Here is a 23,801-nt window from a genome sequence, read left to right as displayed (position 1 = left end):
GTTTGGAACCAAGGGAACTTGATCCTTCCGGGCCGGTGGTCCAGAACACAGGGCTGGGCCCCTCCCTCTCAGCCCTGATGGGCGCCCCTCACCCTCACAACCCCACTTGTGACCCTGGGAGCTGGCCCTGGGCAAGTTCACAGCTCCCGCCATCCCTGGGCAGCCCCTGCGGTGTCCCTGGGCAGCGAGCTTTGTCTCTCCTGTTCTGCCTCATTCCCTGTTGCTGGGTGGTCTCTGCAGTGAGGATGACACAGCACAGATGCAGGGAAGCCTTTATCACACGGCCTGGCCGGGCACACACTGCACACTCAGCGGACTCGCCGCTGCCAGCCAGGCGCCTCTCCAAGGGCTCTGCCCGACTGCCAGGAGTTCGGAGGTCTCAGGACCCTGCTGCCTGGGGGCAGAGGCCACGACACGGGGAAGGGAGGGGTCTTGCCGGGGACCGGGGGGCTGGGAGCAAGTGGGGAGCCAGGGCTGAGCGGTGGGGCGGCTGGGGCGTGGCGATGCCTGGGTGCTCCAGGCGGTTAGGCCCGGGTCTCTGTGCCCACTGATGTGTCAGCTCTGGGTCAGGAGAAGCGGCACAGCGGCGGGTGGGCTGCCCCAGACGCCCCTGCTGGCACAGGACCATGTGCTTGTAAACTTTAATTCCCATACAGTAGAGAAACATACAGTACAAGCAACATGGGGGACCGGCTGCACCTGGAAACAGGCTCCCCGCGGAGAGGGGGGCACCTCGCCTGCTCCTGGGCGATGCCGTGAGTCCCGCTGCACAGAACAGCCAGGGGAGGTGTAGCCGGCTCAGCCCTCCCCTCCCCTCCCCCCCGCAGGTCCCAGCTTCCTCTGCCCTCCGCCCTCCACCCCAGGGGCCCCTCCCGGAGGACGGGCGGTCTTCCAGGGGTCAGACACGCTCTGCTCCCTGCCAGCTTCTCTTGCGCCTGGGAAGGCGGACCTCATCGCCAAGCCCTGGGGCTTGGCTGGATGGCCAGGGGACATCCCGCGGTGCCAACTCCGGGCCAGAACCGCCACACCTGACTCCTCAAGGGGAGCAGATTGGCCGGGCAGACAGCCCTGGTCATTCAACATGGTGGGCGCTGTGCTATTGGGTGTGGGAGGCCAGGGAGGCGCACCTGGGAGAGAAGGAGGCTGGGGGGCTGAGACCTGAACAGGTGAGAGTCAGTGAGGGGAGGGGTGGGGCAGCGGGCATTCCAGAGAGAGGTATCCTATCAACAGGTGCAAAGGCAGGAAGGCGGGAGAGAGGATGGGACTTCCTCCGGGCAAATAGAAGAGTTTTCTAGATCTGGGAACTTGGAAGGGCCCTCAGGAGCATTTGGTGGGCGGGGGGGGACATTGGGCTGCCCCCAGGAGCACCGTGATGCTGGGGCCAGTCCTCCCAGAAGGCTGAGATGCGGACCCCTGGCCAAGCCCAGCCCGTGGCTCTGGCCCTGGACGGCCGGGAGGAGGCCTCTGGCTCTGCTGAGGACCGACCTCGGTCCTTTGTCCTGACCCCAAGGGAGGCAGCGGCTCCGGGCGGAGCCCGTCTGCTGGCCCCTGTCCCGGCTGCAGGCTCCGGCGGTGATGGAGGGAGGGGGCCCCACCCTCACAGGACGACCTCGGGCACAATGCTGAAGAGCAGGTCGTCGTTCCCCCGCCGCACCTGCAGCAGCAGCGGCGACTCGGTCAGGACGGCTTCCTGCAGCTCGCTCGAGTCGGCCAGAGGGCGCCCGTTGACCTTGACGATGATGTCGCCATCTTGGATGCCCCCTCTGCCAACAGGAGAGACACGTGGTCACAGCACCGCCCCGAGAGGCCCGGGCCCGGGTCTGGGCACAGTGGGCTTTAACAGCAGCACATTAGGAAAATTCATTTCAACAGGGAAGGACACGGCCCTGACCGCAAGGCTCTCACAGCAGACGGAAAGCACTGTCCTGCAACGGACTAGCGCCTTCTCGGTCTACTTCTGTACATCAGAAGGGCTGGGGTCACGTTCTGGCTGCAGCCTCCCTCGCTGGGCTGCCTTGGGCCAGGTGCTCTGCCCCTTCGAGCCTCGGTTTCCACATCTACAGCCCTACGTGGGAACATGATTTGCAAATTACGAGGTCCAGGGGGTTGATTCTAACGTAAGATTTTCCCATCAGAGACAGAGCGAGCTGGGCTGGCCCCCACTTTCTGCACCTGACTCGCTGTGACCTTCCCCTCCACCCAGAGGGCGGGCAGGGTGGCACCGTGGTTAGATTCATGGGTGATAGCGCCCAGATCCACACACGTGGGCCGTGTGACCTCGGAGGAGTGACTTTGCCAAGCCTTAGCCTTCCCATCTGAGCAATGGGGCGAGAGCAGCAGCCTGCGTGTCCCAGGCTGCAGTGAGGATTGACTGAGATGATGCACGTGGAACGCACAGCTCACGTGCAGCCTTGGCCGGCGGCAGCCACCATCGCCACAGAGCTCCCGTCTGGCTCTGGGGTGCCCTGCGTGCGGCCGCTCTCGGTGACCGCTGTCTGCTGAATCGCGGGGTGCGGCAACTCGGAATAAAGAGCTTGAGCTGCGGTGGTTACTCTTTGGCTTTCATGGATTCACGGATCGGTATTGCAACAATTCTTACTGCAGGTCGGCTGTGGGCTGAGCACGTGTACTGTGTTCACGGCGGAAGGACACAAGGGGTCCGCGTCTTCCAGCCCAGCACACAAAACAGAAAGGAGGCGTCCTGTTGGGTTGCAGGGGCCACGGGGGCTGGGGGGCCCACCTGCCCGGCTCCAGTCCGCACTCTGCCCTCACCCTTTCCAGCAGCCCGAGATCTCAGCGTGGACCATCTCCAGCTCCCGGGGTTACAGTTAAAAGCGGGATCTGCTGCAGCCCGCCCACTGCACAGATGCAGCCCTGAGGCAGAGGAGGGGTAGGCCTTGCTCAGAGCTGCTCCAGGGCACAGATCAGCCGTGCAAGTGCGTCAGACCCCACCCACCGCACTGCCTGCCTCAGCCCACAGTGCTGCAACAATTGACCTTTCTCTAGTAGTTGGTGGTTTCCAAGAAAACAAGGCTTTATCTCATTTGATCTTGACAATGTCTCACGGGACAGGAAGACTAGGTTGAATCATGCCCATTTTGTAGATGAGAACACTGGCCCAGAGAGACCCAGGCTGGCCCACGGGGCTGGTGAGAGCCAGGCTGACGCAGCTCGGGGTGACCTCTGCTACTCTGTCTCCCCAGACCCAAGGAAAGGACATTCTGGGCCAAGGAAGGGCATGGCCTTCACCTCTCCAGCCTGCCTCTGGCTTAGAGGACTGGCCGGAGTCCCACCTGCCACTCCACATTGCGTCATGCTGCCAGGAAGCTGAAGGTCGTGCGTATCAGTGAGGCCCAGCCCAGGCCCTGCCCCCACCTGCCCAGTCTCCCTGCTTCCTCCGGTGAAGCCTACCTCTGAGAAGGTGAATTTGGGACAACCTCTTGCACGTAAATCCCACTGCTGACCGCCGGGAAGTCTGGGTTGCTGGCCTTCAGTTCCTCCACCAAACTGAAAAGGCAGTTCCACGGTTAAGGCACTCCTTCTGAGCCTCCAAACGGACTCTTCCTTCTCTCCACCACCCGGGCCAGACCAGGCGTCTCCTCTGGGCTCCCACCTTGCCCTGTCCTGCCACTGACCACTCTGGGTTGTCACTGATCCTTGCCTGTGTCGCCTACTCAACGTGGGCTCCTCAAGAGAAACCTTGGTGAAGGTGGATGGTCAGAAGTGTAGAGAGGGGAGGGTGATGGACAGACGGATGGGAGGACGGGGGGGAGGAGGGATGAGGAAGGAAGGAAAGGTAGAGGAGGATGAACAGACACTGGGTGAATGATGCTGTGGAGAGACAGACGACTGGACGGACGGTGTGACGGATGAGCGGGTGGGTGATAGGGAGACGGAAAGAACACCTTTAGAAGACAAATCGGCATATCGGTCTTGATTCCGAATTGCTTTCAGACCTATTCCCTAGGTGAACAGTTGCTGAAACAGGAAGAAGGTCATTTTAGGGACTGAGTGGGCAGGAGGGTGAGTCAGGTGAGCTTACCTCTTCCCAGAGCTCCCCAGTGCAGAGACCTCTTCCTTCTTCAAACCTTGGACCTGATGTTGCATTTTCCTCCCTTCAGCTTCCTTTCCTTCCTCTCTCTCCCTCCTCTTCCCCACCCCCTTCTCTATTTCACTCACTTAGTATTTCCAGGCACCCACTCTGCTGTAGACCGGGTCCTGGGAGGGGTGGGGGGAGCAGACAGATGAGCAGGACCCAGTCCCTGCTCCCAAGGAGCTCATGGTCAAGGTTGAGGATGGGCGATTCTGACACCACGGGACCAAGGCGATGCTGGCGAGGGAAGCACAGCTTTGCAAGAGAAGAGGAGGCACCTGGGGAGGTAGAATAGTGTCCCCCCCGCCCCCGAAACTGATGCCCACCTAGGGCCTCAGAACGTGACGTTGTTTGGAAATAGGGTCTTTGCAGACATGGTTGGTTAAGAATCTCTAGATGAGATCAGCCTGACTTAGAGTGGGCCCTTAATCCAATGGCTGGTGTTTTAATAAGAGAAATAAGAGGGAGACTGGACACAGACACACAGGAAGAAGACGCCATGCGATGAGAATGGTAGAGCCTGCAGAGATGCAACTACAGTCCAAGAAACACCTGGAACCACCGGAAGCTGGGAGGTGCAAGGAAGATCCTCCCCTGGAGCGGCCGGGGGGAGCGCAGCCCTGCTGCCACCTTGATTTGGGACTGTGGGCTTCCAGAACTGTGAGAGAATGAACTTCTATTGTTTTGAGCCTCCGAGTTTGTGGTAATTTGTTATGGAAGCCACAGGAAGCTCATCTGGGAGGCTTCCTGGAGGAGGGGCACCTGAATGGAGTCCTACGGAAGCCAAAGGAACCTATCAGGCAAAGGGGGAAAGGCATTCCAGGCAGAGGGACCGGCCTGAAAAAGGCTCAGAAGCCTGAGTGTGTCTGGCCTGCTGGAGCACCTGCGGGTGGCCGGGCATGTTGGGGCCAGGGTCTGGGAGGAAGCTCGAGGTGAGGGATGAGAACGGAGGGGTGGCGGGGGCAGCGTCCTTCGGCACTCACCTGGGTGTGATGGTCCGCATTCGTATGCCAATGAAGCGCTTCTTCCAGTCTAGAAACCGAGCACGTCGGGACTTGGTTAGAGCCTCCGTGGAAGTCTCTGTCCCCGCCAAGGAGCCGGGCAGGGGCAGAAGTCCCCCACCCGCTACACCAGTAGTAGAAGGCAGCGGGAGCCGCCTTGCTTGGACCAGCCCAGCCCCCTTGTGATCACCTAGAGTTTCCTCTCTCCACTTGGCTGTTCTTGAGGGGCTGGGAGACGTCCTGGCTCTAATCTTGTGGCTTCGTGCCCACCCTCACCCTCTCAGGCACCATCCAACCACCTCAGCTCTGACACCGGCTCTCCTGCTAAGCCCCACATCCAAACCCCAGCAGACAGTGGGGCTCTTCTCTCCAGCCTCCAGCCCACAGGTTCCCCAAAGTCACCTTCCTCTGGTCTGAACTAGTCACCTTCGCCAGCCTTCTCCATAAATAATATATTAATCGATAATACCCAGTGAGCTCTGACCATGCGGCAGGCCCTCTGGTTGGAGCACTGTACGCCTAATAGGCTAAGATGGTACCTCTATGCTCCCAGCTGCCCCAGCCTATGACTTAGACCCAGAAATAGAATTTACATATTTTAAACCATAAACAAGTTTCAGTACATTTTTAAAATGTCGTATCATAAAAATATGCTCTCTGGCCACAATGGAATTAAACTAGAAATCACTAATAGAAAGGTATCTACAAGATTCCCAATAACTTAGAAACCAAATATATATTTCTAAATAACCCATCTTTGTTTTTTTTTTTTTCTGTACGCGGGCCTCTCACTGCTGTGGCCTCTCCCGTTGCGGAGCACAGGCTCCGGACGCGCAGGCTCAGCGGCCATGGCTCACGGGCCCAGCCGCTCCGCGGCATGTGGGATCCTCCCGGACCGGGGCACGAACCCGTGTCCCCTGCATCGGCAGGCGGACTCTCAACCACTGCGCCACCAGGGAAGCCCCTTTGGCACTATTTTTAAAAATTAATTCCAAGCACATAATAGGCCTAAGTCTAAAACCTCACAAAGTAAAACTTTTGGAAGAAAATGTAAGAGAAAACCTTCCTGGACCTTCGGTTAGCAAAGATTTCTTTCATATAACACTAGACTCACAACCCATTTACAAAAATTGGTAAATCAGACTTCGTCAAAATTCACAAAACTTCTGCTCTTAAGAGAATGAAAAGACAAGCCAGCAGGAGAAAATATTTGCAGTTCATTTATCTGACAAAGGGATCCTGTCCAGAATATATAAGGAATTCTCAAAACTTAAGAACACGAACAACTCCAATTTTAAAAATGGGCAAATGATGTAAACAGACATTTCACCAAGGAAGATGGATGGATGTTCCAGATGGTGGAACCCTGGAACACGGGAGATGTTGGGAGATGTGGGAGTTGAGGTCAGAGCACATGGGAGCCCTGACCCCATCGATCTGCTGGGCTTTGCGTTTTGGGTTTTACTCCCAGTGCGGTGGAGCCTGAGGAGGGTTTGCACAGAGACACGCCACGGTCTGCCTTAAATTCTGCAAGAACCTCCTCTGGCAGTGGGAAGAGTCTGTGGGGGGCAAGGGCATGGACAGAGGAGCAGAGAGGAGGTGAGTGTCCCTGGTGGCTGGCTTGGGGGGTGGAGCTGGAGATGGCAAGAGAGCAGTAGGGGACGGACTGATCCCCAAGATAGGGCCAGCGGGGCTGGCTGATGGATTGGATGCAGGTGGAAAATCTGGAAGGATGGAGCTGCCGTAACTGAGAAGGGGAATGGCGATGGGGACGCACAGCTTGTGTGTGTGGGGGTGACAAGCAGTTGTACATCTGAGACTAGGGTTTGGGGAGGGGGTCAGGCTGGAGATGTAAATTTGGGGGAGTCACTCTAGGTGGCACTTAAATCCACAAGACTGGATGAGGTCCCCAGAGGAAAGCGGTGGGACCCGGCACTGAGGCCTCAGCCCTCCAACCTGCTCCCGGCATGAGGACCGGCCACTGGTCAGCTTCGCTCACAGCCCCAAGGTCACGCTTACCAAAGAGGAAGAAACCCGCGGCTTCGAGAAGCATAGCCCAGGGTCACCTGAGGCCAGTGGCTGTCCTGTTAGATCTCCTGGGGCAGGAGATTCCTCACCCTCCACCGACCCCGGAGCAGCGGGCCACGCCCACTCGCGGGCTCTCCAGAAACAGAATCATAACTGCAACCCTTCGTCTTCCCGTCCTTATTGGAAAATCACCTAAGTGATGCGTGTCGCGTGCTGGAAACAAGGCTTGGAGGGAGGCTGGGTGCCTGTTTCTTTCTAAACATATCACGGAACCACGCTGACCCAAAGTGAGGCAAGTACATCAAAGACGGTAACAAAACAACAATGCGGGCGGGGAGGGGAAGTGATGACCTGAAGGGGGCGGATGCTCTCGGGGAAGGAGAAATGCACCCAAGGGTACATTTTCCACGGTCAACCGTAGGCCCCATGAACTGACTCTCACTTCAACAAACAAACAGACACGAGAGCGATGCTCACACCTGGGCTTCTCGGCATCAAGACTAATCTCTGATTTGCCCAAGGGCCCCCATCCCAGGAAATGCCCCTCACTCACCCCAGCGTCCAGCGGGTCCTATTGGCTCCAAGTTCAAAATAGATCCCGGACCCAACCAGCCCTCACCCCACAGCTGCCACCCCCCGAGCCTGGCCACCAGAAAGGCTGCTGTGGGCCCCTCACTGGTCTCCGGCATCGACTCTTGTCTCCCCAAAATGGACTCTGTAGATTACTTTGTATCCTGCAACTTAACTGAGTTTTCTGACGGGATCTATTTGTTTTGGGGTGTTGCCTTCAGCATTTGCTATATAGAGTATCATGTCATCTACAGAGTGACAGTTTTCCTTTTTCCTCCGCCACGAGATTCCTCTTATTTCTTTCTTTTTTTTCTTTTTTTCATTTAATTATTATGGCTAGGACTTCCTAGACCATGGTGAACGACAGTGGCGAGTGTGGTCAGGGTTAGACTTATGTGTAAGCATAACTGGCCCTCTTCCCCTTCCTCCCTCTCCAACTCTCTGAGGCTTCCAGGAAGGACAGGACAAGTCCAGGGTCACACATGACTCAGGGAGTCCAGCTGAACCATTGTTTTTCTGCCCCTCAGTCCTGGGCGTAAGTTTGTGTACTATCTGCGTACCTTCCGGGCGGACACACCTAGGATGGCCCAGCCCACTAACTCAATCACCCGCTGTGGGTACACGTTAGTCCTAAGGCTGGCTGAACCCCCAGACACTCCTGGGGCCACTCTTACCTTGAAAGTCCCCCAGAGGCCTCTGCCCCCCAACCCCTAGATGGAAACAAGAAGTGCACCTTAACTAACATCCCCTCACTGTAATAAAAAGATGTCAGTCTTAAAGAAATTTAGATTAACTGGGTTTGGATGATTTGGTATTTTTATTTAAAAAAAATACCTAAAAGTGAACATCAGTCAATTTCAGAAGGCTTTAAAATTATAAATTCAGTCAATCAGCTAAAACTTCTTGGGCTCTTTCATTAGTCCACATGTCCTCAGGGAGGTGACAGCTCTGGGGACAGGGGACGAGTGTTCCCTGTGGCCTGGGGTGAGGTCAGTGCTGATGGGGACAGTCCCCGTACAACAAAGGATGGGGACAGTCCCTGTACAACAACAGAGGAAGAGAGAAAAAAGAAGAGGATGTTATCACCCCACTTCCAACAAATCAGTCACCTCACAGCTCAATCTGTGCCAAGTACAGCCCCACTGATTTCCAGGAAGGTGGCCAAAGTCAAAGGCACCCCTGGAGCAGAGGAAAATTAAACTGGAAAACTTGGTTATTAGAGAAAAAACCAAGTGTGGTACGAAGGTGCAGCCCTGGATCAAGTTCTGAGCTTCCTAGCAGCCAAGGAGAAAAGGGCTCAAGAGGTGAGATGATCCCCTGGCCAACAGAAGCCTTCAGCTTCTTTAAGGAAGACTGGCTGTGCCCTGGCTTCAGGCCATCTTCACATAAGGGACACGGATGAACCAAACGGGGTCCTCAACTGCGGTTCTTCATGGGACCAGTCCTCTTAGCCCTGGTCTGGGCTGTACTGGAGTCTGTACACTTGGCTGGTGGGGGCGTGCAGGATGGGGCAAGCATGAAGAAATCCCCCTGCCCTCAGTGGACTGCTGGCGAAGGGGCTGGGAGGAGACAGGGAGCAACGTGAAGGTGTGAGCAGTAGGGCTGAGTCAGGTCTGGGCGCTGGCCACGAGGGGTCATGGGAGACAAATTGGGTGGAAGGAGAAGTTGCTCAGGTGAAGAGAATGGTGGGAAGGTGGAGGCCACCAGGAAAGGTCCTGAGATCAGAAACGCGGCCCTCCTCTGGAGAGTGGCTGTGACCACCGACTTTGGGAAGGCGGCTGGCCTGTCCTTACTAGGGACAGGGGACAGTCACCTGGCCTTGTCAAGGCCTCTCCCAGATGGATGCTCGTGGCCATCTGGGAGCAGGCAGGGTGGGCGGGACGTGCCCGTGTGGATGGGGGGAGGAGATGGAGGATGAGAAGAGGGTAATGGCCAAGGATCAGGACCTCGGGCTCTGCTCCCCCGGAGTAGAGGCTATGCTGCCCAGCAGTCTGCATGGCCAGAGGGCTGAAAGAGGGAGGACTCGTGGATGGGCAGGTGGATGGGTGGAAGGAAGGAAGGGTGAATAGGTGGATGGGTGAACAGAAGGAAGGAGGGATGGAGGGAAAGAAAGAAGGAAAAGGAAGGAAGAAAGGAAGGATAGATGGATGAATGGATGTATGAGTGGGTGCACGGATGGGTGGGTGGGTAGAAGAATGGATGGTTGGATGGGGGGTGGGTGGGTGAAGGGATGGGTGTGTTGGTGGGTGAAGGGATGGGTGTGTTGGTGGGTGAAGGGATGGGTGTGTTGGTGGGTGAAGGGATGGGTGTGTTGGTGGGTGAAGGGATGGGTGTGTTGGTGGGTGAAGGGATGGGTGTGTTGGTGGGTGAAGGGATGGGTGTGTTGGTGGGGAAGGGATGGGTGTGTTGGTGGGTGAAGGGATAGGTGTGTTGGTGGGTGAATGGATGGGTGTGTTGGTGGGTGAAGGGATGGGTGTGTTGGTGGGTGAAGGGATGGGTGGGTGGGTGGGCAGATGGGTGGGTGGGTGGGTGAGTTGATGGAAGGAAGGAAGCACTGGGTTCTGACAACTACAGAGCAGCCCAGACAAGCGAAGCCCAGGTGCCAAACCCCTGGAGGAGGGAGGTGAGGTTGATGCCCCCCAGCCAGAGGGCCCAGTCTGGAGGGGTAGGGGTGAACGCGGCCATGAATTGGAAGTCCTGAAAGAGGCTGAGGTATCCCGGGGCGGGGGTCTCGGGACATCAGGACGGGGTCAGGAGTGAGCGTGGGCACACAGCACCGCAGGATCTCCTGGCCCGGCGGGAGGCTGTGGGCTCAGCCCTGGGACAGCCTCCCTGCCTCCACGTGGGAGCCGCGTACCTTTGCCGTGCTTGTCCTGGAACTCCGTGAGGAAGCGCGTGATGCGGTCTGAGGGGATGGCGAAGGAGATGCCGGCCGCAACCTTGAGCGTGTTGATGCCAATGACCTCGCCGTCCTGGGCAGGTGATCAGAGCGGGTGGTCACTCGGGGAGCCCAGGCGACCTCTGCCCTCAGCGGCAGAGCGGCGTGTCCGCGGCTCGGCTCCCAGAGGGGACCCTGGCCATCAGCACCCTCCCTGAGAAGCTCCGAAAAGGTGCTCTGGGGTTCACACCTGGGTCAGGGACCCCCACCTCTCCCGCCATTTGCCTCCAGAGCTGACCCCGCCCCCATCGCTGGAGAGTGTCGGCCGGGGAAGCTTGCAGTCTGCCCCTGAGAAGCAGAGCCCACTGACCGAGGACACCCCCAGGCAGCATTCCAAGGGGCTGAGGCCAAGAGGGACGTGATGAGGACTGTGGGACCCCCCATCCCCGCCTTCTAGAAGCAGGGTGGGGCAAGTGGGCCCAGGGCCGCCCCAGCATCCCCCCCTCCTTTCTGTCCCTTTGGAGCTGGGCTCCCACCCCGCCCTGCCCTGCCCGCCACGAGGCTGGCGTAGCTTGGCCGGATCTGCAGCCTGAGGCCTCTCTCCTGGACCTAGCCCCTCCCTCAGCCCGGCAGGCACCCCTGCCCTGGCTCTCCTGTTCACCTCGGGGGTGACGTCTGCACACGACACCCAGGCCACGGCCTGGCCTGGTCACCAGGGGTCCCCTCTGGGGCCTGCCGCAGAGCTTTGGACAAAGGCATACTTCGCCTGCCTGGTCCCCCAAGTGCCCGTCCCCACCTGTTCCCTAGGAGCCGTGAGGTGGGAGGACCAGGCCAGGAGAGGATCCAGGGACGGAGAGTCTCTCATGGGCCCTGTATGCCCATCCCCCTCCGCCTGGACCACAGGGCGTGGCCTCCTGAACTCTGGCCTAAGGTCCTCCCACACGAGCTTTCCTGAACACCAGCGCTATGGCCTCAGCACTGCTGGAAGAGCCTAGGGCTTGTCAGGGCGCGGGGAGACGCAGCCTCCGCGTCAGGACGTGGCGCACCAGCCTCCTTGCACTGTTTCCCACCTGTTGCTCCAGCAGCGACGCCTGCCTGTACGCCTCCACCCCATGCCCGTGCTCTGCCCTCGCCCTGGAATATCTTTCTCCTGCACGTCCCCATCCACCCACAGCCCAGACGAGATGCTCCCGCCTCCAGGAAGCCCTCCCTGATCCCATGTCAGCTGCCAGGTCCCCCGGCCCGGTGTCCCTCTGGAGCCCTCCCTACTCCTCACACCGTGCTTGGGTGTGTCCCTGCCTGACCCCGTCCTTGGATGGGTCCCCTCCCGAGTACTGCCTGAATGGCAAGGCTAAGGCGTTCCCCTGAGATCTGGCACTGGGGGGACAGGCATCTGTGTCTTAGAGAGGGCTGGACCTCAGCTGGTCTGGTCTATCCTTACACGGCCCAGACGCAGGGACCAAACCCAGGGAGCCTGGGTGCCGAGGTGCATGGCACGCCCATCTCGTCTCCTGTCAACACAACAGGGGGACCCAGAGGGGGTGACTCGTCCCCAACCTGTGTCCCCTGCCCCAGGTCCACCACAGGCACACAGCCCCGGCCTGGGCTGCTGTTCTGGGGGCGTCCCTCACTCCTCTGACAGCACCAGCTCCCCTGGGGGTACGGGGCAGCACATGCTCGGGGTCACATCCTCCTCCTGGGCCTCCAGGCTGTTGGCCGTGTTCTGGGTCCCACGCCTGCCTCGAGGCTGTGCCCCACCCGCCATGTGAGCAGAGCCCCCGAGAACCCGAGGCCCCTGCTCTAGGGGACACTTACCAGGTTCACCAGCGGTCCCCCGGAGTTCCCGTACTGCAGGGGGAAGCAATTCGACATGAGCTGTGCCCTGAGCCCCCCGACCCCGAGGGCTCCTGGAGCTTTTTCTTCCAACTACCATTCCAACCAGCACAGAAACATGTAATCGAATGTCATCCCCGGACAACGTTGAAAGGCCTCATCACTGTCTCCCATTTCATAGATAAGAAAACTGAGGCCCACACAGGCCAAGTGCACGGCAGTCTGATCATCAGGGTCTGACCTGCCCAGGGCTGTCTGCACAGACCTCATGGGCTCCCTGCAGCCTCACATCCACAGGGGGAGCAGCAGCTGGCAGACGCAGGATGGGGCACCATTTCTCACCCCGCCAGCCTCGAGGAGTCTCTCAAAGACTAACGCTTCCAGAAGAGGGTCTGAACCACGGCAAAGCCAGAGAGGCAGGCGCCGGGCATCAAAGTGCTTTGTGAATGCAAAAGCTGCCATCCAACATGATAGTAATAATAACAATAATAGTAATAATCAATGTTGGCCGGGCTGTGTATTTGGGCAAAGGTATTCCAGGGGCCTTGGCTACGCCTCTATATCCCTGAAGGGCTGTCCCGGGCCAGGGCAGCAGCCTCTAACTCCCAGGGCCAGCCTGGCACCCATGGGTAGAAGTCACAGGGAGTCAGAGCTCCAGAGCCCGTGGGTGCGTCCGGGGATGGAGAGGGCTCTGGGACAGGGCCCCGTGGCTATGGTGGACGCTCACGTTGATGATGGCATCCGTCTGGATGTAGTCCATGTCTGAGTCCCGGAGGCCCAGCTCCCGGCCGTCCCGCTGGGCCGTGCTGACGATGCCCGTGGTCACAGTGTTCTGCAGGGCGAAGGGGCTACCAATGGCCACTACAAACTCGCCGGGCCGCAGGTCTGCCGAGTGGCCCAGCAACAGCGCCGGGAGCTTTTTCTGGGGGGAGGGGGGAAGGACACGGGGAGGGGGGGCTCAGCTGTCGGCCTTTGGTGGGACCAGAGCCAGATCACGTCCAGGCCCCCGGCAGGGTGGTCCCTGGAGCAGCTGGACAGAGCCATCAGTCAGGGCTGCAGACCAAGGAAAGTCTGGCTGCCCCGTGGTGGCCACGAGACCCAGGGCTGGCGTTCACAGAGCAGGGGCTCAGCCCCCCAGTAACCACAGGTCTCCCTAGGGCGGGCCTCAGGGGTCTGTCATAGGGAGACTGCACAGAGGGTCGAGTGGGGTACGGCCTCCAGGGTCACTGAGCCCAGTGGTTCAATGGTCCCAGATCCCTCTGAAAATCCGACAAAAGCCATGGACAGCAGCGCCCGGAAAATGCACACACTGACGTGTGGAATGGGGTCTGCGCGAGCCCTGGAGCCCAGTGGGGACCCGCGAAACTGGTTTTGGAATCTGATGCAGCTCAACCTGACCTCCCAATACAGACACACGGGGAAGCTGAGGCCAGACAGATAAAGCGACTTAACCACGCTCTGCAGCCCCGTCCCGCCTCTGCACGCCGAGGACACCCACACTCTCCTCTCCTGTTTTCTCCTGGAGCCAGCGGGGCCTGTCTGTCTGTCTGTCTGTCTGACTCTGCAGCTGGACTGGGAGCTCTGAGAGGGGCCGTGCCTTATTTGTCTCCATGTTCTGGAAGCTGCAGGGGGCAAGCTCAGAGGAGGAGATGCCCGTGAGCTTGGAGGGTTTCCTGGTTTTGATGCTGCACCCCTCATGTCAGACGTCACCCCAGGGGGAGGGGCGGCACGTGGGACCCCTCAGCACCACTTCTGCAGCTTCCTGTGGGTCTGTCCTTATTTCCAGATAAAAGTCTTCTCTACAAGGTGCTGGAGTTTCCCCACCAATGGTGCGTCAGTGACAAAGGCAACTGCAGGAAGCAAACTTCCAGGTGAACTAAATAACATGAAATCCATGTGCTGATTGTGCAGGGGAGTAAAGCTTCTAAACTACACAATTGAAAAAGGAAGAGAAGCCCCGGAGATGGCCGCGCTCAGATCCCAGGGCCCTCGGCTAACTCTGGAAGTCGGGGGGCAGGCTCCCGCACCGTGGACCCTCGGCACTGTGGGTTCCATCTGGCCTCTGCTCCCTGCTCCCATGTCAGGAGTCTCCCCTTTTTATGCAGTGCCACCACGTCAAGTAAGAATTTTCCCCTGTTTTTCATAGCAGCTCTCGACAAAGGTGGAAAGGTAAACGCCTGTAAACGGAGCGAGGGGACCTCCGGGCGGGTTAAGGTGACCCCAAGCGGCTGTGCCCACGTGGGAGACGGGGGGTCTCAACGCGCCACCTTCTGTGCTGCTGGACGGCGAAGCCTCAGTGAGTGGCACGAAGGGTCCCAGGTGGAGGAACGGGGCGCTGCAGTCGGGGTGAGGACCCAGAGGGACAACGCGGGTCGGCAGCTTTCCCCAGAGCTTGGTGTGATGCCACGTGCAGGGCTCGGAGGCTAAGAGGCAGACCTGCCGTCATGAGAACCGCTGCAGGCGCTGGGCATCTCTGGGCACCGGGGCACCTGGGTCTTACTGACTCTGCTGGCATCTTTGGCCCCAGGTGGCCGCTGGGGTGCGCCCCTGCCCCCCCTGGGATTGCAGTGCCTGGAAGGGGAGAGACCCAGAGACAGCCAGACCTAGGGTCTCATCCAGCTCTACCTCTCCCCACAGGGGTCCTTGGGCAGGGGTCGCAAACTGTGGCCCTTGGGCAAATCCAGCCCAATCCAGCAGCCTCTTCTGTAAATAATCTTTTCTTGGACCACAGCCCAGCCAGCTGGCCTGTGGCTATTTTCCCAGTCCAGTGCAGAGCAGTTGCTACAGAGACCACAGGGCCCGTGAAGACTAAATCATTTACTACCTGGTGCTTCACAGAAGTGTGCCAGCCTCTGTCCTTGAGCACATCCCTCCTCCCCCAGCCCCAGTTTTCTCATCTTTGAAATGGACATGGTGTTCCCAGACTCAATAACTACTGGGAAAGGGCTCAAAAGTGGGCAGGGGTCTCCGTTAGGATAGCGGCGTGGAGCCGCTAAACCTCCTCTCCCGTGATCGGGTAAGAGGACACCTCCGTGCAAAAGACCGATCATCTCAAGTGCTGGCAGCTTTATTCAGAGAGAGCAGAAACCAGGTTCAGACTCAGGCAAGCTGGACTCGCCAGCCCAGACGGACCGCCCCTCAGGGGCCTCACGGCGTAGGTAGGGCACAGGTCACCGTCGGTGAGCCCGCAGTGGCCCACAGAGTCGTGACCACAGCGCTGGACGACAAGAAACTCGCTGGAGGGAGTCTAGGACTTAGCTGAGTGGGCCCCTTGGTTAGACTGACCTCGGGCAATCACCTGACTCCCCAGGCCTCAGTTTCCCCTCTGAAATAGCCGGACACTGGCTCCCCTCCCGCCAAGGGCTATGGTGGGGATTGGGGGCTGTACACAGGCTGGCCTCCCAGAAATGGCCAGTGGGAGTCACGGAGGAGCACTGTGGCCCCAGGGTGGGTCTGCCTGCTCAGCTGGGGTGCCGATGTGGAAGTGGGGGGATGGAGGGGGACAAGTATCCCAAGTGCTCCCCACTGGCCTCTGTCACCCCCACGGGGACAGTGGCATCCCCAGGAATGGGCCCGGGAGGGACAACGGAAGTGTCCTGGGCCTCGGAGACCCTCCGTGTGGGAGTGGCTACGGGCGGCACAGAGCCAGCTCTGCCCTGCACGGGCGGCTCAGGGGAAGCGCAGGGCGATGTCCGGACGCCCGGGTTCTAGTCTGACTAGACCCAAGACTGGGGACACATCGCCGGTCCCCGGGGGTCTCAGTTCCTCCGAGCGTCCGACGGGAGGGCTGGGCCAGCGCGTCTCAGAGCCCTGGGGTCCAGGAAGGGCTCCCCTCCCCCGCCGCCCAGGAAGGGCCCCCCTCCCCCACCGCCCAGGAAGGGCCCCCCTCCCCCGCCACCCAGTCACCTTGGGGTGGATCTTGATGGTGGCGATGTCCGACTTCTTGTCGATGTCTTTGATGGTGGCCTCGTAGGTGTCACCGTTCTGCAGCTGCACCTTGAGCTGCTGCCGGCCCGAGACGGTGTTGGTGCTGGATACCACGTGGGCGTTGGTGACGATCAAACCAGCCTCTGACATGATGAAGCCTGAGCCGCTGGACAGGGGCACGTTGCGGCCGAACAGAGGGTGTCTGCAGGGAGGCGAGCGGCAGGCGCTCAGGACTGGGGCGGGGGTCGGCCGCAGCAGCGGGCATTCAGGACTGGGGCGGGGGTCGGCCGCAGCGGTGGGCCGGGGTCGAATCCCAGCTGTGCCACCTCCTGGCTGTGGCCTCGGCCAGGTCATAAAGTCTAGACCCGTTTCACGGCCACAAAGAGGGGCCCACGATCTGCGACTCGCCATCCGCGAGGATGAGTCAGGAGGCCTGTGAACGTCAGACCCGTGACGACACACCAGGCGCTTCCTGCCCTGGAGCCAGACAGACCATGATTCTAACCTCAAGTCCAGCCCCCACGCACATCTGCCTGACTGTGGGCAGGAGGCCGGCCCCTCTGAGCCTCAGTCTCCCCATCTAGGCAATGGGCTAACAACACCGGCTCCACTGAGCCGGGGGCCTGCAGGCAGTTGGTCAACAAGCAGGGCTGCTCCTGGCATAGGGAAGATGCAGGATGTGCACCGGGCCTCCGTGGACTGTCACACAGCAGGTCCCCAGGGAATGTCAGTGTCCCAGATCTCTGGCTGCGCAGAGAGAGGGTCTAAACACTGAGGGGAGCGTGCTCCCACCTCCCTCGGGCGCCTCCCCACTGCTGCCTACCCTGAAGCCCCAGCTGGCGCGAGGAGCAGAGCTGGCGAGGCTCCGTTCCGTGAATTCCACGCCACGTGCCTACAGGGGGAGCCCTGGACGTGGCAGGGCAGGGACACCGGCCTTAGCATCTGCCTCCGTGAGATGGGATGGAACGGGTGATGCAGCTGGCATGGAGCCCGAGTCAGCATCCTCTGGTGGGGGACAGCACCCCGCCGCGGCTGGAGCCCTCAGAGTAGCAACCTCAGCTCCCAGGATGCCCGACACAGCTCGGGACGCCCCCCGGGAAGGGGGTCGGTCGCCTCTGGGACCCCAGGGCAGGGACTGCGTGGAGCAGATCATCGGGGCCTGAGGCTGCTTGGCAGAGACAACGGGAGGGAAGGAGCAGGGATGGCAGGGACGTCTCCGGGGAGTGGGTCTCTAGGAGGTGCAGAAACACCACCTCAGCATCAGCAGGACCGGGGACAGCTAATGTCACCAAGAGCTCCCTCTGAGCCACGGACCAAGTCATTTCGCGCTCACAGCCGCCCTACAAGGTAGGCAGGTGGGGAAACAGGACCAGTGACATGAACCAGCTGCCCGGGGCAGGCAGGGAAAGGGCACAGCAGGGGTCTGAACCAGGCAGCCTGGTCCCTTGGCCCCTCTGCAGGGTGACCAGAGCATCTGTCCGCTCACGCCAGCAACCAGCTTCTGCCCCCGCCTCGTTCCATGTGGGCCCGTGAGTGGCAGCCGCACCTGAGCCCCACGGGGCTGCCACGTGTAGGATTTGTCGAGTGTCTGCAGAAGGGCCCCAGGCAGCCCAGGGCCTCCTCTCCGGCTCCAGGGTCACAGCCAGAGGCGCATGATTTTCTGGTGTCTGGGATCTCGGCCGCCTTGGCCTCACCACGTGGACATCAGCCTCCAAGGCTGACATGGAAATGGCATCACCGCCTGCCCTGCTGGTTTGGGGGTCTGCTGCCTGGGGCTTTCTGGAAAGACGCTGCCCCCTCCAAGCCACCTGCAAGGCCAGGGACGTGCCACTCACATGTCCAGTTGTCATATCCTTAATGACACGACTCAGGGTCTGGGGCCCGTGGAAAGGACAGTGAGGGGTCAGCGTATCGCAGGGGGATGGGCTCAGCTCTGAGGTCCAAGAGACTTGGGGCAGCTCTGCAGCTCTGAGCCTGGGGCAGTTCCCCGGGCCTCTGTTTCCACGTCCAGAAAATGCGAACGCGGGAGCCCGCCTTACGGATTCATGGGAAGGTGCATAGGCTGTCAGCGCTAAGGGACAGGCTGCCTGGTCTCTGCCTCTCCTTTAGGAGGTGGGCACACGGCAGGGCTGTTTGGAGCAGCATAGGAACTATAGGAAAGGCAGCCCGCGCGGCGATGGGCACACAGCAGGCGTCTGACGACATTGCTGAGCTCACACCATTAGTCTCCCCCGCCCCACCCCGCATGGAGCATTCAGCGGTGAGCACGGTCCCTGCCCTCCAGAGATGGGGGGCAGTCCTGCCCAGTGACGAGGGCTCCCACTACCCAAGCTCCAGAGCCGGCGAGCAGGGGGCCCTGTGCTGGGGCCAGGAGTCAGGGCACGAGCAATTCTGCCCACTCCTGGGAACCCCCAGGGCCACCTGGTCCTCTGTGCCTCAGGTGGGCATAATGACACTGGCCGGCCTCCACCACTTGGGGAGAGTGCTGTGAAGACAAGCAAGGCCCTGGGGTCGTGGTCGAGGCCTCAGTGACCGTCCCCTCGGGCAGCGTGGCACACGCTGCCTCCGACCCCAACAGGATGGAGTGGGGTTCTGACCCTGTGTGTCTCATCTGGGCTGCTACTGGCCAAAAGGTTAGGAAACCCGATGGAAGAAACACTTTAAATTTGACAAAAGTCACGCTTTTCGTGTCTTCTCTTTGGGGGGTATAAGTCAATTTGGGACTAGACCCCAGGATTCCACAGGAGCCAGCGGTTTGCAGTACCCCTGTGACACCTGAGCAACCCCCGACCTCGCACCTGCTCGTTCCGCAGCCCGGTCACCTGAGAGGTGCTCTCTGTCTCCTCAGGTGAGGGGGTCAGGGAGGGGGCATCCCCCGCAAGGGCACCAGCAGCTCGGCAGTCTGAGCGAGGCCCGCCGGACCCCACGCCCGCTCTGGTTTCTGCTGCCCCCCAATGCTAGAACTGAGTCTACATTGGGCCCAGCAGATGTGGGGGAGACCTTGGAGGGGCGAGAGGGGCTCCACGTACCTCAGGAAGAGTTCTATGTGGACCACGGCCGGCGCGATCTTCTCCACCACGTCAGCGATGAAGTTGAATTTGTACCGCGCGCTGGTCAGCTGGTGGAGACCTGCACTGGCAGGAAGAACCAGGTGCTTAATGAGGCCCAGACATCTGGGAAGCGGGGCTCACTTGCCCCACGGATGGTTAATGCTGAGCTACCCCATCTCACATCGCCAGGCCGGCCAGGAGGCTCAGAGAGGTCAGAACACTTGCCCCGGGCCACACAGCACTGACGTGACACTCAGGCTGGATCTGGGCTAGTCCCCCTGGGCCGTTGCCCTTTCTCTCAGATACAGCAAGTCCTGGCGTGAGGAAATCGACCCTTCCCTTTGCCAGCTCTGGCCTGTCCCTCCAGGCCTTGGGCTACTGCAGTGGCTGGACAAGGTTACAGCAGAAGCCCCTGGGTGGTCCCTTCTGAGCTGCACGCTCCTGGCCATGGCGTGGCCCCCATCTGGGCCAGGTCAGCTGCCGCTGTCTGAGTCGCCAGGGCCCCGACCCTGACCTGTGTCTAACTTAGCCAGGCCCCAGGCTGGTTACCATGCAGCTCACGACCTTCCCTGGAACATTCGCCGGCTCAGATTTCTGCTGCCGTCAGCAGTGGAGCTGCTGCTCGTCAGGACCACAGGCCCGAGACGTGTGGGTGGCACAAGGCCCACACCCCTCTGGTCTCCCTGTTCGGGCATGTGCTGGGGTCTCCCAGGTCCCCGCCAGAGACCGGCGCTGTCTGGAACCCACGCTGCCCAGCCCTGCTTGTAAGGGCTCCCAGGGCCTGAAATGAGTACTGGGCTGAGCACCACTGAGCTCCAGCTGTGTGGCTTTGGGCAAATCACTTACCCTCTCTGGGCCTCGACACCTCACCTGAACTGTGAGACCAAAGGTGCCTCTCCGCCCCCATCCCCCAGGGAGCTGTGGGAACAGGCTGTGCCTTGCCAACTGTAATGCTCCCTGCCTCGGCAGGGGTGGGAGGGGCTGGGGGGAGCCCACCACCCACCGCTCCCTGACGTTGGCGAACAAAGTGGGCTCGGCCCGTAAGGTCCAGCTTCGCAGCTGGTGTCTCTTGATGGTCTCTGGGAAGTGACTGAGCATCAGGATCTAGAGAAAATCTGGTTTTCCTGGTTCTCCAAAGGGACGGGAGGGAGCAGGCTGGGTGCAGCACAGGCGCAGGGGGCAAGGCCACAGTAGGTGCCGCATAAACATCGTGGACAAATGCGGTCCCCATCCGCAGCCTGACTCATCTCCCCAGCTGTCCAGGGGGGCAGCCTGGCAGGGGTCATCAGCTCCATCCTAAAGGTGGGGAAACCTGAGGCTCAGCTCGAGAACCAGGCTCCTGACAGGGGCTGCAGGGCTCCCTTCCTTAGGGCCCTCCCCTCCCCACTGTGGCCCCCCAAGGCCCTGACTGTGAATTAAGCCTGAGCTGGGACTCGGGGCCCAGAGGAGAGCTTGCCTTGGGCTCCTCAGTCCGGGGAGGTGAGCAGGGCCCACCCCACGGATCCTGTGATGTCTGCCTCTCAACCAGCCTGTGGGCGCCGGTCACGGCGGGCCCAGCCCCCCGCGGTCAGCCTGAATCAAAGGCCGCCTATCCGGGGTGGCTGGAGACTGGCTGGGAGACGTGGCCCACTGCCGGCCACCTCGTGGCTCCCTGATGATCAAACTGCGGCCGCCAGGGACCACCGTGCCCAGAGCCCTCCTCCCAGAGGCAAAGCCCAGTGGAGGGATGGTGTCTAAGATTCAGAGGTTGTGTTTGTGGGCAAGGCCCATGCCGGGCCACGGCTCTGCCTCTCCCAGCACACGTGGGTGTCAGGCACGTTTATTTCCACGTGGATAGCCAACAGTCCCTGAAACTCTGGAGGAGAAGCTACCTGTCAGCTAGCCCGTGGGGCCCGAGCCTAGCTCTGCCTGCCCAATCCCAAGGGCACTGGGAACCTGCATTCATGCTCTATCTTAAAGGCACAGGGAAGGAAGCCAGCCACCAACCTTGTTGCCCCTTCCATCCCCGGCAGGGCCCTGGTGATTTCCAGGTTCTGCTCTCTGACAAGAAGCTCCCCTGCTAGGCAATCCCCACATCACCGAGGTCCCGGAGGACCCCAGGCAGTGGGGAGGACTCGGCACCAGGCCTGGATCTACTCTGGCCAAGGCTTGTGCCCACCATGCCGTGCTGGAACGGGCAAGCCCAGGTGGGTGAGGCCAGGTGTCGCCCCTCCCTGCTCTGTAAGCCGTGGGGGCCACTTACCCCCAGTCTCTGCTCCATCATCCACCATTCCCACGTGGACCACTCCCCAGTTTTCCCTACCACGATGCTCTGGCCTGTCCTGGATGCAGCTCAAATCTCACCTCCTCCAGGCAGCCCCCCTGGCAGTCTTCTTCCAGCCCTCCTTGGGGCTCCCAGCATAACGCCTCACCCACCACACTCACTCTCACAGGGATGCTGAGTGCCTTCCGTGTGTGTGCTCAGTGCTGGGGACAGGACAGTGACCAGCCAGGCACAGCACTGCGTCACCAGTGACGGGACAAGGGGAGGCCCAGGGTGAGATGGGGGAGTCCAGTGGCACCCCTAATTCAGGCCTGGAAGAGCACACCAGGAGGGGAACAGAGATGCAAAGACACAGCCTCACGCACGAGGGCAGCTATGGGTGGATTCGGCTGACTCCAAGCTGGGCCCAGTGTGAATAAGACAGAGGAGGGGTGAAAACATCAGATCAGAAGAGGCTGCGTTGCCACGCGACTCCGTCCCAGATCTCAGGGACTCCAAAGCTCTAGGCGCGACTGTCCAGCCCCTGGCTGAACCAGCGCAGGTCCCGCAGGCTGAGCGCCCCGAGCTGCCCAAGCGGCCGAGGAGCCGACCTGGCCCCCCGCAGATATGGATGGCACGGCGGCCTCCCACCAGATGCTTTTCTTTCCAATGTGGCCTCTCCAGAGATCACTTAAAATAGGTGACCCTCAATTTCATGATTTAAAAATGAAAACCCTCTGGAAAGTATTCACAGGCCAAAGGCTGGCGGGAAACACATCAGAATATTTCACGGTGGGTATTCGGGGCCAGAGGTGAAGTCACGAGTGGTTTTGTTTTCTTTTGTGGATTCTCCAAATGTCCTCCCGTGAGCAAGTTAGCTATAGAAAGAAACAGAAGAGAGAGAGGAAGGCCTGGACGGGCTGTGAGCTGGGCTGGGGTGTGAGATGGCGAGAGGCCGGGCTGTGTTTCCCAGCATCCCCGGCAGGGCCCTGGTGACTGGCGGGCTGTGGAAGCTCCGAGGGGAAGCCGGGCTGGGCTCACCTCCCACCCAGGCACCAGCTCCTCCGGGACACACACATGTCCGGATTCCCCGATAGCCCAGCTGTAACCAGCATACGTGAGCCCCCGAGGCAGCCCTTGAGAGGGGGCACGGGAGGGAGGGCCTGACCCTAACCCAGGGACGAGGATGCTCCGCTTGACCCCATCCGGCCCAGCACACAGTAGGTCTGCAAACACCACCACAGAGAACACTGTTCAGCCTGTTAACCAGGTTTTGCGGGGAGCAGCCTCACAAGAGCAGCGTCAGTGTGTCCCAGGAAACAGGCCAGAGACAAAGATGGTTTAGGGTGGAGACAGGCCTGGAGCTAGAGCCCCAGGTCCCATGGACTTCAGAGCGCGCGCCCGCCCTGACCCCACGGCCTGGGGCTCCCCTGCGGAGCTCCTGGGTCAGCCGGCGGGTGACACAGGCCCTGCCAGGCCCTGTCTCTTTAAGCTGGCGAGGTGGGTGGTAGGGAGGAGGTGGGAGGCGGGCAGGGCCTGCTCCCTGGTCCTCTTCCCCACACACAGATGAATCATCCCATGAATCAGTGGGAAGGGAAGACGTGGTTCCCACTGCCTCTTTCCACATGAAAACCTTGGGCCCCACGGCTGGGAGGCAGACGCTGTTTATTTGGGGGTTTTGACAACCCCCATCCCCGCCCTCACACTGTCCTGGAGCCAAAGTTCTGAAGTCAACAGTCAGTCTTGACCAGACTCAGCTGTTAGCATTTCTTTTGTTTGTTTTAAAAAATGAGCTGCAATCCACAGGCTTTGGAAGTTCTAGTCAGGAAGGACTAGACACAGAGCAAAGCAAACAAGGCCAGGTGTCCAGCGGTGGCGCCCTCCCGCAAGAGGAAGGGGCACAGCCAGGGCGGAAAGGGACGGGGAGAAGGGCTGGCAGGGAGCCAGGCGGGGCCCGGGGCTCCACCTCCCACATGTCTGCGTGTCAGGGCTTCCGGCACAGCGGCAGACTCTGAAAGAGGACCCATGATGTGTCAGCTCTGGACAGTCACAACTGCCATGGCACGGATGGGGAAATCGAGGCCCAGGGTGGGACAGTGACTGGCCCACCGTGGCACAGATGGGGAAATCGAGGCCCAGGGTGGGACAGTGACTGGCCCAGACACCCCACAGGGCCACT

The 23,801-nt window shown here is 60.3% G+C and overlaps 1 protein-coding gene across 3 annotated transcripts in view; it reads right to left on the bottom strand.

Annotated features, from left to right (window-relative positions):
• Nucleotides 1-249: 249 nt before the first annotated feature.
• HTRA3 (HtrA serine peptidase 3) overlaps nucleotides 250-23,801 on the bottom strand; it is a 30,512-nt gene continuing 6,960 nt past the window's right edge. Inside the window, exons 2-9 of one of the 3 annotated variants that reach the window (XM_004265154.4) lie at nucleotides 19,360-19,459; nucleotides 16,310-16,532; nucleotides 13,131-13,325; nucleotides 12,386-12,418; nucleotides 10,550-10,664; nucleotides 5,077-5,125; nucleotides 3,412-3,507; nucleotides 250-1,763 (exon numbers count right to left, since the gene is read on the bottom strand). In XM_004265154.4, the coding sequence (XP_004265202.1) occupies nucleotides 1,598-1,763; nucleotides 3,412-3,507; nucleotides 5,077-5,125; nucleotides 10,550-10,664; nucleotides 12,386-12,418; nucleotides 13,131-13,325; nucleotides 16,310-16,532; nucleotides 19,360-19,459 (977 nt within the window). In that variant the 3' untranslated portion in view covers nucleotides 250-1,597. The other 2 variants (XM_049709284.1, XM_033419508.2) reach the window with 2 other exon arrangements.

Source organism: Orcinus orca, chromosome 4, assembly GCF_937001465.1.
Source record: "Orcinus orca chromosome 4, mOrcOrc1.1, whole genome shotgun sequence".
Classification (NCBI taxonomy): domain Eukaryota; kingdom Metazoa; phylum Chordata; class Mammalia; order Artiodactyla; family Delphinidae; genus Orcinus; species Orcinus orca.
This window is presented reverse-complemented; position numbering and strand designations above follow the sequence as displayed.